This window comes from Lampetra fluviatilis, chromosome 2, assembly GCF_964198595.1.
Source record: "Lampetra fluviatilis chromosome 2, kcLamFluv1.1, whole genome shotgun sequence".
Taxonomy (NCBI): Eukaryota; Metazoa; Chordata; class Hyperoartia; order Petromyzontiformes; family Petromyzontidae; genus Lampetra; species Lampetra fluviatilis.
In genome coordinates this window covers 22,993,892-23,008,711 of record NC_136276.1, presented here as the reverse complement: position 1 = coordinate 23,008,711, position 14,820 = coordinate 22,993,892, and the positions used below count along the sequence as shown (strand labels likewise).

General features: G+C 47.0%; 1 protein-coding gene across 1 annotated transcript in view; it reads left to right on the top strand.

Annotated features, from left to right (window-relative positions):
• Positions 1-14,820, top strand: part of URB1 (URB1 ribosome biogenesis factor) — a 60,344-nt gene that overhangs the window by 28,225 nt on the left and 17,299 nt on the right. Inside the window, exons 22-30 of the mRNA XM_078872386.1 lie at positions 133-411; positions 1,121-1,912; positions 2,802-2,982; positions 4,599-4,839; positions 9,511-9,670; positions 10,848-10,906; positions 11,522-11,673; positions 11,985-12,095; positions 13,876-13,939. Of these exons, the coding sequence (XP_078728512.1) occupies positions 133-411; positions 1,121-1,912; positions 2,802-2,982; positions 4,599-4,839; positions 9,511-9,670; positions 10,848-10,906; positions 11,522-11,673; positions 11,985-12,095; positions 13,876-13,939 (2,039 nt within the window). The remainder of the gene's footprint in view (positions 1-132; positions 412-1,120; positions 1,913-2,801; positions 2,983-4,598; positions 4,840-9,510; positions 9,671-10,847; positions 10,907-11,521; positions 11,674-11,984; positions 12,096-13,875; positions 13,940-14,820) is intronic.

The window sequence follows — 14,820 nt, the reverse complement described above, 5'->3', positions numbered from 1 at the left end:
CACTCTTACTTGCTGTACCCGTACACACACTGTCACCTGCCTTAATACTGCACCTATATGCTCTCACACTGCCGGGATTTGTTTAATATGGTTGTGTTTGTTACATGTTTGCCTTGCCCCCTCTGCTGTCAGTATGACCAGGACACAGGGCCACAGGTTATCGCTGCGTACGGGCAGTTGCTACTGGGCATTATTTCTCGGGCCGAGGTCCTGGAACAGGGTGAAGCTGAGAGAGTGGAGGAGCGCAGCGAGCGGGAGACACAGGGAGAGGACGAGGTCCCACCGCAGTCCTCGACCTCCAAGGCTGAGAGGACCTCTGAACAGAAGAGTGAACAGAAGAGTGAACAGGACCTGCTGGTGGAGGACGTCTTCTCCAAACTGAATCTACAGAAAGATTTGGACAATTCTGAGGTGGTTTGTTTTTTTAAGGTCACGAAGTTGCTTGTTATTTCATAACATGTTTGTTATATGAAGAAGAATCTGCAGTTGATGGAATTTGTTTTATCTTATATAGTTTTATATAGCGCCTTATTCCAAGGAGCTTTACAAAAAATATAAATGTGTTGTGTTTATCTAGTATTTCTATGTTTATAAATATGTGTGGCAGTCATTTATTTAAATATAAAGTGTGTAAGAGAGATATGGAGAGTGAAATAGATAAGGGAGATGATGCTACACACACAAAGATACCAGAATACAGACTGCACTACAATACTAATACTTCAGTATCAGTACTACAGTGCCGGTACTACAATACTACTGTGCAAGTACTGAAGTACTACAGTGCCAGTACTACAGTACTATAACACCAGCTGCCAGCATCACCGAACAATGCTGCTCAGAAAAGCAGTCCCTCATGCGCTACGTACGCATTATTGCAAGAAGTCTGTGACACACTTGACTCATGTTATAGTGAATAAGTCTGTCACATGCTGGACTCGCGTTATAGCGAGTAGTCCATCGCGCGCCAGACTAGCATTATAGTGGGCGTAGTGTACATTTAGCGAAAAACGTTCCGTAACAGAAAAACTGCATTGAAGTAAAATATGTAGCGAGAACGTCGCTCATTAAGCGTGGATTTACGTTCACAGCGTTTTTGCTTTTGGAAATCCTTTTCCAGATTTTGCGCGACGTTGTGGCCACTGTTCTCAAGCACCCCACGCTGCACAATCTCTTCGCCGTTGGCAGCGGCAGCCTCGCCCTTGGCACTGGCTCTGCGTGCCCTGCGGAGTGTCTCACCAACGCGGTGGTCTCCCTCATGTGCACGCTGCTCGATGCCCCAGCCGTGGGCAAGCACGGCGAGCTGTGTGGCCCCTTCCTGCGGCGCCTTGTGGCCGGGGCCGCCGCCGTCGTCTCTTCGAGCGCAGCCTCCTCCTCTGTGGCGGCGGCCGCCGTCCTCGCGAACTTCCGTGGCTTGCGCCACCTTCTGCCCACGAGCGACGTCAACAATCTCGTCGAGCTGCTGCTGCGGTTGCCCGCGCGCTCGCTGTGGATCGGCGGGGATGACAACAATGACGCCGACGCCGTGGGAGATCGCGCTGAACGAACGCCGGACGGAGGGCGCGATGCCGCTGAAGTCCGAGGAGCGACAGGGAAGAAGGGGAAACAGCGGCGGCGGCGGTCTCTGAAAAGCGACGGCACGGATTCCGCCGCAGTGGGGCTCACTGTGTTCGGGGAGACCCTGGCGGCGCTGCTGGAGCGCCTCGGGACCGAGGACCTCTCCGTGCTGCACGCGGCACACGTGCGCCTCGTGCTGGCGCTGGCTGTGAGGTCAAGGCGCAGCGAGCTGCTGGCGCCCCTCGCATCCTCCCTGCTGAGCCGCGGCGGCGGCAGCGTCGCCGTGGCGGTCGCCTCGGTCCCCACCCACACCATGGGTGGCCTTCTCACGCCGGGCTCCCTGCTGGCACAGCCAGTACGTTGCTGCTGTTGTTTTATTGGTGTTGTCACGCGGGTACTCGTTAAATGCACAACTCGTAGATGTGTTCCTGAAAAGTGCCGCGTTAATCGAAAACGCGTGAAGCGAAAACATTTAATCATAAATTATGTACCGATAAAGTTTGCCGAGATACAATGTACACACTGAAAAAATACTGAGGGTACACTTGCCGCGTTACTGGATCATACTGCGTACTCTATCACTCTATCGTTCAGCCGCACAGCTAAAAAAAGTAGCTCATCATCAACCGCTCAGAAACCGAATTATGACGGTGTTGGTTCTGCGTCTTGACTGTTCGCTTTCCACGTAGTGAAAAAAATTTTCCCTATTTGGAAAAACCTTGTTATAGCAAAAATGCGTTATTTGAAGGCCGCGCTCAAGGCTAGAACTTTCCGAAGTTCTCTAACGAGTTGCTGATAACCGCGTGAAAAAATAATGCAAAATAAGTAGAAATGAAGGCCGCTGTTGTGATGTAAATTGTTACCACACTGGAAGAGTAGACTCAATGCCCCTCTCGAAGTGTTGTGTTTGCAAGTGGCAATAAACCGCGTACCCAGAGAAATCTCACGTACGAGAGGAGATGGTTCTCAACGAACAAAATACATCAGGAATCCACTTGGTGTACTGCTATTTTCTGGACTCTTAACAACTCCGCAGGTAAAACAAAAATTCTTAAACAGTTTCCTGAGTACGAGTACCACCAGCACCACCACCAGCATCGCCACGACTGACACAAGGGAAGCCCTTGTGTCAGTCGCTCGTATCACTCGCGTAACTTGCGTCGCTTGTGTCTCGCGTCGCCCGCCGGAAGCCGCTGCTGAGCTGAGTGTTCCGTGCATGCCGTCTGCTTGTTCGCGTGCGTCAGACCGAAGCGGTCCACCTGGCAGCGGGACTAGTGGCGTGCTCGCGCTCTCACCGAGCGGCTTTTGAGCTGTGGGCGCTGCGGGGCGGCGGCGTCGAGGCTCTGCGCCAGCACCGCGCGAACCTCTGGGAGCTGCTGGAGGCATACCTGACCCACGTGGAGCTCGCAGACCCCTGCCGCCCCGGTGAGACGATAAATGGCACCTTCCACCGGATTCGCTCCCCGCGCTTCGTCTGCACTCGCGCATGTGTGCACTATGCCAGTAGGAGGCACAGGTGGTGCATCGGCCAGGAATCTCAGTCAACCCACAGCACCTAGGTCTGTCCCATGACCTCCTGCCAACGGGCATTCGACACTTCACATGGCCTTAAAGTGCAAATAGCCCGGCACAAGCGCCGTGGTGACGTCACGCTACTTAGTGGCGAATGGAATTTATTGTTGTTCCATTGGTGCACGTGTGTGACGTGGCGGCTCCTTTCGCCGACGAGTGCGGTGAAGTATGGTGGGGGCCTCCTTGTTCCGTGTCAGCTGTAGGGAGTCCTTGACCAAGCAATGGATTGACGATGTATTAATTGGCGGAATGCATTTATACATGTATATATATGGAGGACCACAGAGCTTGGCTAATTGATAAGGCGGTTGACATGGCCGAGCAGTAGCATGATTGCTGTTCATTGGAGAGGTTCACGGTTGGAATTTAGTGGCCGCCCTGATTAATTTTGCGGGTCTAGTAACTGTAGTAACACGATGCGCCGTCTGCCTCACAATGGACGTTAAAGATCCCATGACATAAATCGCAAAAGTAGGCTATTTGTGTGCCGGTGTCACAGTCCAAATTTTCTAAATTCTAAAATTACCCTGCTAATTACTCAATTGAGATTACATACAGCAGTATCAATATCCGCTGCCTCTTGGCAGACTAATACCCCAGGTCACTCGTGCAAGTTACACTTCTGGCCTCCATTCTCAGTTGACCACGAGATTCCTGTACGCGTCGTAACTACACTGCTCGCGATGATGCTGCCGCGGAAGAACACGCGGCGCCATCTTGTCTCCTTCCTGTCTCCCAAGCGGCCCATTGTAGGTCCCAGGCCACGCGGTGTTCCCAGCCTCCAGTGAGGAGACTGTGAGGTTCATCCGCACGATATTTATTCCTGAAGTGTACAGTGCTTTACATCGATACTTGTGCAGTATTGTACACTAATTCTATACATTTACCGTACAAGTTATATTTAACACTAGAAAATTACATTCAAAACACTTCCTCTTTAATGTTAGGGTTGACATAGGGAACATAAAACAAAAGGAGTGGGTGTCGTATTATGGACCGTAAACCAAACCCTATGTTACCCATTTCCCTTCGAGTTTGCGGATCACGGATTTGCCCATTGCGGCTATTTTCGAGACCGTAACTCACGCGATGGACAAGGGTTGGCTGTGTACAGCCAGTCCCCGAGATATGAACGTCAGACTTAAGAACATCCACATTTTATTACAATATTTCGTGTAAATTTACAACGTTTAATCGTATTTATGTGTTTAAAGAATGCTTCCCGTTTTGGTTGAACCATAACACATTGTATGACGCTGACCGTATATACAACTAAATAGTGAGTTCTGAGATAAGAACAAACTGACTTACGAATGGCTCTCAGGAACATAACCAATAAGTCGAGGACTGCCCGTATACACAACGTAACACACACAGATATGTAAAGTATCTGCAAGGAAAGTGGCTTGATGAACGCACGATGATGACGGACCATGCCAACAAATGCGGTGGCCGTGTCGTGTGTCCAGCGCACGTGGGCGAGGCGGCGCTGAGGGCGCTGCTGCCGCTGGCGTGGCCGGTGCTATGGGGGGGCGACAGCGACGACGACGCGCCTGGCTCACCGGCGCTGCTGGCACGCCTGCTGCTGCTGCCGGAGCGTGATTGTGGCGGTGCGGCCCGGCGTGCCATCGTGGCGTCGTGCGCAGGAGGCTGGGAGTCGTTCCTCTCTGCGCTCCTGGCACGGCTGCAGGGCGGCGAGCACGTGGACTGGTAAATGCCCGCGCAGCGCCCACAAGTTTACATTTTTTACATTTTCATTTTTTATAACAGTACTAGCTGTACTACCCAGCTTCACCCGGTACTTGGATTCATTTTTGTCTCTTAATTATTATTACATATGTTATTGTTAAAGTTAGGTTCTTAACACTTCAGCCGTGCTGCTCTCCATTTATTTGCCTGGGTGTATGTTTGTAGGCAACACGGTGGCGAGATGTTAACTACCTCCTCGCCTGGTATACAGCAGGTCGTAGGTCCAGTCCTGACCCTGACGCTTGTATATTTGGAGTCTTGCATGTTCTCCCCGTGATCGTGTGGATTTTTCTTCAGGTTTTTCAATTTTTCCCTCCACATTCAGAATCCACATACATTTAGAGTATTTGGCTGCTATTAATTTCCACATGATGAGCCACTTCATTGAGCATTCATTTGTGGCCAGGTTGCTTCTGAAAAATAACTACATAACTCAGTGGCCTTACCTTGTAAAAAAAATGTAGTTATAATAATAGTTGTAACGTTTAACTTATTTTGCACCATACGTAGCCAACCGTACTAATCAGGGGTGGGGGGAAGGACAAGTGGGCTAGATTTGTGACCAATCCTGGCCAACCGGCTCAACAAACTTTAATTAATGAACGGCGTGCTTCGGGGTTTAGACAGCAGGGTTTTGGTACAGTGGTGACACCTGTGCCTCACAGGAAGTAGGACCTGGGTTCGATTCCCGACTTAAGTGCCTTTCTGTATGAGTTTTCTCTGGTTTTCTCCCAAAGCGAAAACAAAAACCCCACCATACATTGTAACCGGTTTCGGCCAAACATCCCAATACTGCAAAATTGCCTGCAAACAACTCAATTACATTTGCACACAGCAGCAGCACATCACCTCTTTCTGCGATAACTTGGCAGGACCCCCCAGAAATGTAGTTTATTTGATTTGTTACATGGATGATGGTTCTGTTTCACCAGTTGCCCAGCTATTTTACACGGGAGCTCTGTGCTGCTGTGTGCTACAGCAGCAGCAACAAAACAGGAGATACAAACATTGACTTCGCAGAGAACGAGTACAGAAGGGTCCTTGAGGAATATTGCACAGCAAACAAATGAATAACGGTCATGAACAAAACACACGTGACTCAGAAAAAAGTTAGGAACAGGTGCTCTATGTTTTAGTCGAACAGTGACACAAACACGCGTGAATCGAAAAACACAGCGCGAACATGTGGGAGCAAGAGGCGCCAGAAAACATTCTAGGTGCAGGTGCAAGTAAGCTCCGTGTTTTGGCCTAGTAGTGAAATAAAGTGGGGGAGTGAAAGGGAGGGAACCAAGCTGGAGGTTAGAGTATTCCGGAAAATGGAGCAGCAACGCAGAAATACTTATTTTTTTAAACTAAACAATGTTTTATCAAACGTAATTTTATCAAAATAATTATAATCGAAATAACGAATGGAGCACTTGTGAGGATACGGGAAGAAATTAAGAGGAACTAAGTGGGCCTTGAGCTAAATAAAGATTTTGAGACTCGGTGGGGTTTTCCAGAGTTAATGCAATAAATTGGGGGTGCCACAGTGGTGAAATGTAAACTACCTTGCCTGGTATACAGGAGGTCGTGGGTTCGATCCCCCGACCCTGACACCTGTATATTTGGAGTTTGCATGTCTCTCTCCCCGTGGTCGCGTGGATTTTTATCCAGGTCCTCCGGTTTTTTCCTCCACATTTATAATCAACATGCGTTTAGAGTATTTGGCTGCTGATATAAATTTCCACTTATAATCCACTTCATTGAACTATCATTTGTAATGGCCATGTCGCTTCTGAAAAAGAGCTATATAGCTCAGTGGACCTTACCCGGTAAAATAAAATATTTTTAGTTTAAAAGCACAATAATAAGTGTCAGGGTGCTCTCTGGGTAGCGCCAGGCGTGGTGGTAGTAAAACTTATATAGCGCCATTCACACAAGGCCTCTCAATGCTTGACAACATAATGGCAGTAAAAACCCTTAACAATAAAACTAACAGGGAAAACAACCCTACATAGACAGATACAAAATAGAAAATAACTGTGTTTTAAGACGAGACTTAAAAACTTCACAGACTGAGGCAAGACATTCCACAAACGAAGCATCTGACTACTGAAAGCTCGATCACCCATTGAACACAGATTTATCCTTGGTCAACTCAGGTGCCCAGATTTGGAGGATTGAAGTTGCCGAACAGGGGCATGCAGTTTCAGCATATCTCCGAGATTTCATGAATCTAACCCTTTCAGGGCCTTGAAGGCCAATACAAGAACTTTAAATTCGATCCTGTATTTTACTGGAAGCCAATGCAGGGACCGAAGAATATGCGTGATGTGCGCTCATATTTCCTCACGCCACACAAAACCCGGGCAGCAGAATTTTGGACAAGCTGCAACTGATTTAAAACATTCCGTGTTGCACCACTAAACAGGGCATTACAATCTTGATTTGAAGCTTTCGTGACTGCAGGAATTCATACTCTTTGGTTCTTTCAGTAAAGTCACATTGGTAGAAAAATACAAATAAACTGCTGAAGGAGGCTACTTCAGCAGTCTTTTCTTGCTGTGGTTGTCCCACCTGATAACGATTGCTTGTGTTGCGATTGAAACGTCGTGATCTATTATTTTTCTACCTATGTGACTTTACCGAAAGAGCCAAAGAGTAGGACATTACAGTAATCAAGTCTTGATTAAATAAAAACACGTAGCAGTCTCTCAGCATCTGGCATTTAGAGAATTGATCGAATGCGTAAAATATTTTGCAGGTGAAAGGAGACGTTAGATTCCTTGCATGACACTCAAAATTCAAGGCGGAATCAAAAATTACTCCGAGGTACCGTACCTTAGATGATCATCAGTCATCATAATGAAACAATTTACTTGATGAAGCAGGTTAGGAGAACCCAGCTCCATGACCTTAGCCTTATCACGGTTAAGCTTCAGGAAATGTTGATTCATCCACACCCTGCCCATCATTACCAGGCTTAGTCTGCAGACATATTTGGATGTCGTTAGTATAAAAAATATAATTGAAACCATGACGATGGAAAATGCTTCCCAGTGGCAACATATAGATGGAAAATAACAAAGGCCCTAAAATCGACCCCTGGGGGACACCAGTGACAACTGGGCGAGTTTCAGATGTATGGATTCCCAACGTAACAAACTGTTTCTGATGAGGCAGATAAGAGCTAAGCCAGTCAAGAGTTGCACCACTGATGCCAACCAGGGTCTCGCAGCGCTTGAGCATAACATGATGCTCAACAGTATTGAGCACTGCACTACGATCCAACAGCACCAGGATGGAAAATAAGCCCGAATTAGTGGTCATGAAAATATCACTGACTTAACAAGTGCTGTCTCAGTACTGTGCAGTGGCCTGAACGAAGACTGAAATGGCTCACATATGTAGTGGTTTGTAAGATGATCCTGTAATTGCTGAGCTACCACACATTTTAAGATTTTTTTACAGAAATGGGAGGTGTAAAATCGACCTGTAGTTTAACATATCATTGGAGTCACGACCTGGCTTTGATAATGGTGAAATAGAAGCCAGTTCAAGTGACACTGGCATTACTCCAGTGATAAGAGAGGTGTCTACTAAGGAACAAAACTAATGGACACATAATATGGAATATCGAGACAACAAAAGAAGAAGGGATTGGTGGGGTAAACGTACTTCAAACGAGCCTGTGAACACACGATGAGGTCAGCTGAAGCTCAGTGATAACAGGGCAAACAATATTACTCTCAATTAAATCAAAGGACTCCAGAAAAAACATTATATTGAGCACTGCAAACATTGTGGTTAACACCAGTTGATGGTTTCAGCATTTGCTCAAGGGTAGAGAAGAGAGTTCTAGAGTTACCAACTCCTTTATTAATGAGTTTTGAATAAAATATTCATCTGGCCTGATAGAATGCATCCATATAAATACATTGGTGATGTTTCCAGATCTGGTGATGAACCTCAAGTTTTGTATCCTTCCATCTACTACTAACTTACATCCTAGTGGCTTCAGAGAACGGAGATGGTCTTATCCCAAGGCAATCAACAGGATCATCTTCGAAACCACTCGCCTACAGGCCTGTGACTTCAGGCCCTACGTGACACTCCCCAGCTTCTGGGCTACGGTGTGAACAGGAGGAGGCATTGTTAGGATTTCGAGTGATGTCCCCACGTACCTGTGGGTGTTCTGTGGGTGTGCGAGTCTCCTCCAGCGTGTGAGGAATTGGAACAAATGCCCCAAATCGCAACCTCCCTCAATAGAGGCTTGAATTTCGATGGGGATTTTCCGAGTACAGGACAACTTTTATGATCATTATTATGTATCTGTAGCTTCTCTGCATTCACTGATAAATGTTAGAATTAAATATGTTGTTACATTATCAAAGCATGTGTGTTTACATGTTTACCAGAATAATTGTGCGTGGTTAATGCAGACTCGATGCCTTGCGATAGGTGGATATTTGGTGTTTGAACATCTTAATACCTCGTGTATTATTTCCAGAAAAGGTAAAGAAGCCTATTCTTGTTTTCATCGTGTTATTGTCTGGCAGGTGAAATGTGCCCACGTTGCGGCGAGCTTGAAGCACCACGTTCCGTGCGATGGACGCGTGCGTTCCTCCCTGCGTGGCTGCATGCGTGCAGGTGGGAGGTGGTGGACGTCCTGCTGCCCGGCCCTTTCCGCGGTGTCGAAGATCGCGTGGCCGAGGCCTGTGTCCGCTGTTTAATCACCACGTTCAGCGGCAAACAAGAGCGCGACAAATGTTTTGAAACGCACGTTCTCAACCGCCTTCAGAAACTCCTGGTGGGTACTGGACAGTGAATCCCCATTTTACGTGCGGTTTTCACATAGCATGTTTTCTCTTTAATGCGTTTTTTCTTTAATGTATCGAGATGTTAACTACCTCGCCTGGTATACAGGAGGTTGTGGGTTCTATCACAACCCTGATGCCTGTATATTTGGAGTTTGTGTGTCTCTCTCTCCCCAAGGTCGTGTGGATTTTTTTTCCGGGTCCCCCAGGTTTTACCCTCCAAATTTAGAAAAATGCGTTTATAGTATTTGACTGCTATAAATTTTCACGTGATAAACCACTTCGTTGGGATATCATTTGTAGCCAGATCGCTTCTGACAAAGAGCTATATAGCTCAGTGCGCTTGACCTAGTAAAATAATATAGTTTCGTTTTTAGTTTCGTTTAGAGTTAACGATGTTTCACCGGTGACTATAACAACAGCATCGGCAGGCGATTTCCAAACATGTGAAGAATTCTTCCTCTTTCTGGTCTTAAATAGAGGAAGGTGATGTTCTCACTGTGCACCTTACCAAGTGTAAAGATCCCAGGGGGGTTATATTCATATAAACTGTACTTGATTGTGTTCTTATGAAATTATGCAGTACATGTGTAGTGACTGAATGTCACTGTGTGGTGCCGGGCTTACGAAGCCACGGCAGATAATGTGTTGGCATTATGTGTAGCCCACTTACTGGGCATAGTACCAGCCCTAGCGAACCGTGACTAGTTCTGCCGTAGCGTGGATAGATGGGCATTCAACACCCAAGTGTAGGTTGTGTTATGTTATGTTGAGTTGGTGAAATAAATAGTGTTGTTCCCAAGACAACGTCTGCGACTCAGTTGGACTCACTACACATGTTACTGGTTGGGTTTGTCACAGTTAATCAATAGTGACATCAATAGACGTGCAATTAACGGTGTTTGTGTTGTGTGCAGAAGCAGTAGTGTGAACGCTGGTGTGGTTTTGTGTTGTGTGCAGAGCACGTTTGGCTTGTGTTTTTGTGTTTATTTCAGTTAACCCAAAAAAATGTTTGAATAAATAATATTGGTCACAAGAGCCTACTACTATGTGTAGCCTTTATGGACGTTGTGAGATCATTTTTGGCACCCGCGCCCACAGTACCCGCGATACCTGCTTCCCACACGCTACCCACTACCCTCCTCACATTCAAGCGTTTTCCTACCCTAGGCCTCAGACGTGGAACTTCCAGCAAAGCTGTGGAACATATTTATGAAGACATCCCTGAAGTAAGACAGAGTGAATGCTGTTCTTAATGCCTAATTTATTATTGTTATTCCCAGCCATGAGTGAGACGTGGTGTCTGAATCAGGCTTGGGCCTCTCCTGGGTTGGCTGAGGACAAAATGGGTTCCCGACGCAGCGTGTTAGCCCCAGTACTCAGAAGATGAGGGTGACCAGGTGCGGTGCTAGCCACTTTACCCTCCCATTTGCCATATTAGCCGTAATTGGCTTTCATGAACAAAGCTTGACTCTATGGTCATCAAAGGTTCAACGAGGATCTTTGTGTTGTATGTGCTGCGCCGTGTGTGTGTACTGCACATGTGTGTGTGAGGAGTGGTAGTACAGTGGTTAGTGTGCTTCACTATGAACCCGGCAGCCCGAGTTTGATTCCTGTTCACGGCTAACACCAGTGATGATTATCTGAACTGGTCCTGGGCCTTTCCTAGTTCAACATGACCTCAAATGAGTACCTGGTGCGGTGCATTAACATCAGCACTGGGGAAACAAAGACTGCCAGGTGTTGTGCTGGCCACCCACCCTCTCATGTGCTGTGCCAGTCTTCATAGGTAATCGCTAAAAACACTTGCTATAGGGGGATCTTTTTTGTGCGTGTGTGTGCAGGCATCGCTATGATGATCCTGTAACCCTGGCAACTGTTACCAAGGTGATAGAATCTTGCTCCACGGTGCTCGCTCCCGGCGTGCTGCACACCATGGTGACGGGCCACTCGCTCTTCCTGCCCAGCCTGCTGAGCGGGGAGCAGCCGGCCAGAGGTAGCATGGGGCCCTCCCTGCATCCCTCCCTTCCTCCCTGCCTCCCTCCCAGCCTCCCTCCCTGCCTCCTCCATGCCTCCTCCCTCCATGCCTCCTCCCTCCATGCCTCTCTGCCTCGCTGCCTCCCTGCCTCCCTGCTTCCCTCTTCCCTTTCACCCACCCACATCAACAACAACAGCAGATATCGCTATTCACCACTTAGTGGCGGTGATGTCCATATCGCAATTAAGAACGGCACAAATACCAACTGTACCAACTGCGCTAAAGTATTGTGATAATAATAAACGTCGGTCATCATCGTTGCTTCACAGGTGCACTGGTCAAGTTGCTATTTACTTTGGTCCAGAAGTGTCCAAACATCTGTGACATCCATCACTTCGCCCTGCTGCTTGGAGCCTACACTGCGACTCTCAGCGAGACAGGTAGAGGCTCCGTTATTTCACTCGAAACGTAGTGTAGGTTTTCGCAGCCAATACAGTAACTCAGAATTGACTTGGGCGAGGCCGCCTAACGATTTAGTCTAACTTTTGCAAGTAAGAGCCCTCCGCTACCCGACAAAGGCCAAACGAACGACATGGTCACGCTAGCAAGCGCTGAACTGGCCATTGCTTCTGCTCACTCACTGGCGAGCTAAAAATAATGATAACGAACGCATTTTACGATGGTTCATCATCGCACGGAGTCCCCTTCGCACATCTTGACTCCGGTGGTAGCGGTTACTCAGGAGCCCCTGACCCGTGCTATAGAGATTTAAACCTGTTAAGCCACTTTGTTGAAATATCATTTGTGACCAGGTTGCTTCTGAAAATTAAGCTATTAGCTCAGTGGATTTAACCTGGTAAAATAAAAATATTTACCTTTCCTATACTCTGCACTGCTATCGTGTTTTTGTATTGTTTGTTGTAACGTTCTGACCCGCCCTTACTGGACATCTGTGAAAATAACTTTATAGCTCATCAGATTCCTCCAGTATAAATACATATTCTGATTCTGTTGCGTTGACAATACTAATCCCAGCAATGCCCTTTGCCTCCGCGTCTGTCACAGCTACATCGCTGTGCGCTATTTAGCGGCATCGATGTGGAGTTGATGTAAACCCTTTAACACACAGACTCACCTGCGTAGTTTCAAATTTCCGTGGATTGTAATGGCACTTGGAGAACTTGGCCAAGGATGGTGCCCCGACTCGAGAGTTCCAATCAAATTGAGAAAAGAAAAAAAAATGCTTCGCGTAATCCTGTCCCACTGATATCCATCCGTACTCAAGAGGATTTGCGTGCTTCGGCCCAATGGAGTGCCACAGTACAGCAAACCTTTCCCTCTCGCGGGTTTAGCTATTGCAGTTTTGCGGTTTGTCACCAAATTAATTGAGCTACAGATGAGAATAGGTTTAACCCTTTCTGGCAATAAAACAGGAGGTATTAAGGTGGTCAAATGCCAAATAGATACCTTTTGTGTGGCAAAACATGCAAACAAACATTCTCTGATGAATCCCTGCAGTCACGAAAGCTGTAAATCGAAATTCTCTGATGATATATGCATTTTCTTTGAAACTGATTGGCCTAATCATATTCTTTGGGTCTTTCGGTAAAGTCACGTAGATAGGTTCAAAGAAAATAACAAAATAACTGATTTGCCTACACCAGACAGCGCCTTCTTTATGGCCTTGTCTCACCTGTGTTAGACCAGAGAATGCCACAAGGCGAACATTACAAAGGCAATGCCAGTATCAAAGCATGAATATCTCGAGTTTGAGCAGCTTTATCATATTTAATACTCGCAAAAAGGTTCCATAGATATAATTGAGGTACAATTCACCAGTCGGGCCCCTATGGCTCACCCATTCGCAGTTGACCGCAAAATTCATTTACGCGTTATAACTGTACTCTTTGGTTCTTTCGGTAAAGTCACGTAGGTATAACATAAAATAACTGCACTGCTTGCTATGATGCTGCCACGGAAGAATACACGGTGCCGTCTTCTCTCCATGTTGTCTCTCAAGCGGCCCATCGTGGGTCTCAGGTCACATGGTGTTCTCCGACTCCAGTGAGGAGGCAGTGAGGTTCAGCCACCCACGATTTTTATTCCTATAGTGTACAGTACTGTACACAGATACGTGATGGGCAAGGGTTTGCTGTACTAAACGCGTAATGCAGTAACGATTATGCCTACATAACACTTGTATTGCCTTGTTTTTTTCAGACCAGTGTTTGCTGCTGCTCATGCGAATCTACGAAAATAACAACCTGAGTCTGCTGGATTTCAGGTGATTGCCGCCACACACCCAACACTTTACCGCACCGCACGCAACATGCCAAGCGACTCACTTTGAACCCCTCGACACCGCAGGGTGGGCACAAGAGGGGGGGGGGGTAGGAATTTAAGAGACGTGTTTTGCCATTGTCTCAACTGCCTCGCCCAAAGGTTGAAATGATGACCTCTGGATTGTGAGTCCAGCGGGCTCACCTTGACCCCACGGCAGCATCCGATTATGTAATACATTCGCAAATGTGCTGTTATGTTCAGGTGAGACTGGAAGCGAGATTGTAAAAAAACACTGTTTTCGAATTGAATTGTGATCCTAGGAGGCAGGGCTGGTGGGGCAGTGGTAACACTTGTTGTGTCTCACAGCAAGAAGTCCCTGGGTTCGATTCCTGACTCTCGTATGCCTTTCTGTGTAGAGTTTGTGTGCTCTCTCCCCCTGTTTGGCATGGGTTTCCTCCGAGTTCTCCGATTTCTTCCCATAGCTGAAAAAACACCCCCCATAAAATGTAACTGGTATTGGCCATGCATCAAGATGCTGAATATTTCCTTAAAATTACACAGCAGCAACAACACCTCGTACTGCAAAAACTTTGCAGAACCCTGCTGAAAAGTGTCTAGAGACTATATATTCATATTCTAGAGACTCTGTGAGGCTTTTCTGAGCGAGCAGGTGTAGTAGTAATAATAAATTAATAAAAACACCTTTTGGGATGAGGATAGTCACACTTGTGAGAGTGACTTTGGACATGAAAATAACTGCCCCGTTCAATCGTCAAGCACTGTAGCTCGAGGGTGATGTCATCACCACTTAGCGGAGTGCCAGGCAGTTCAAACACAGCCAGTTGGCAAAGTAGGGTGCCACAGGTGGTGCATCTGCCAGTC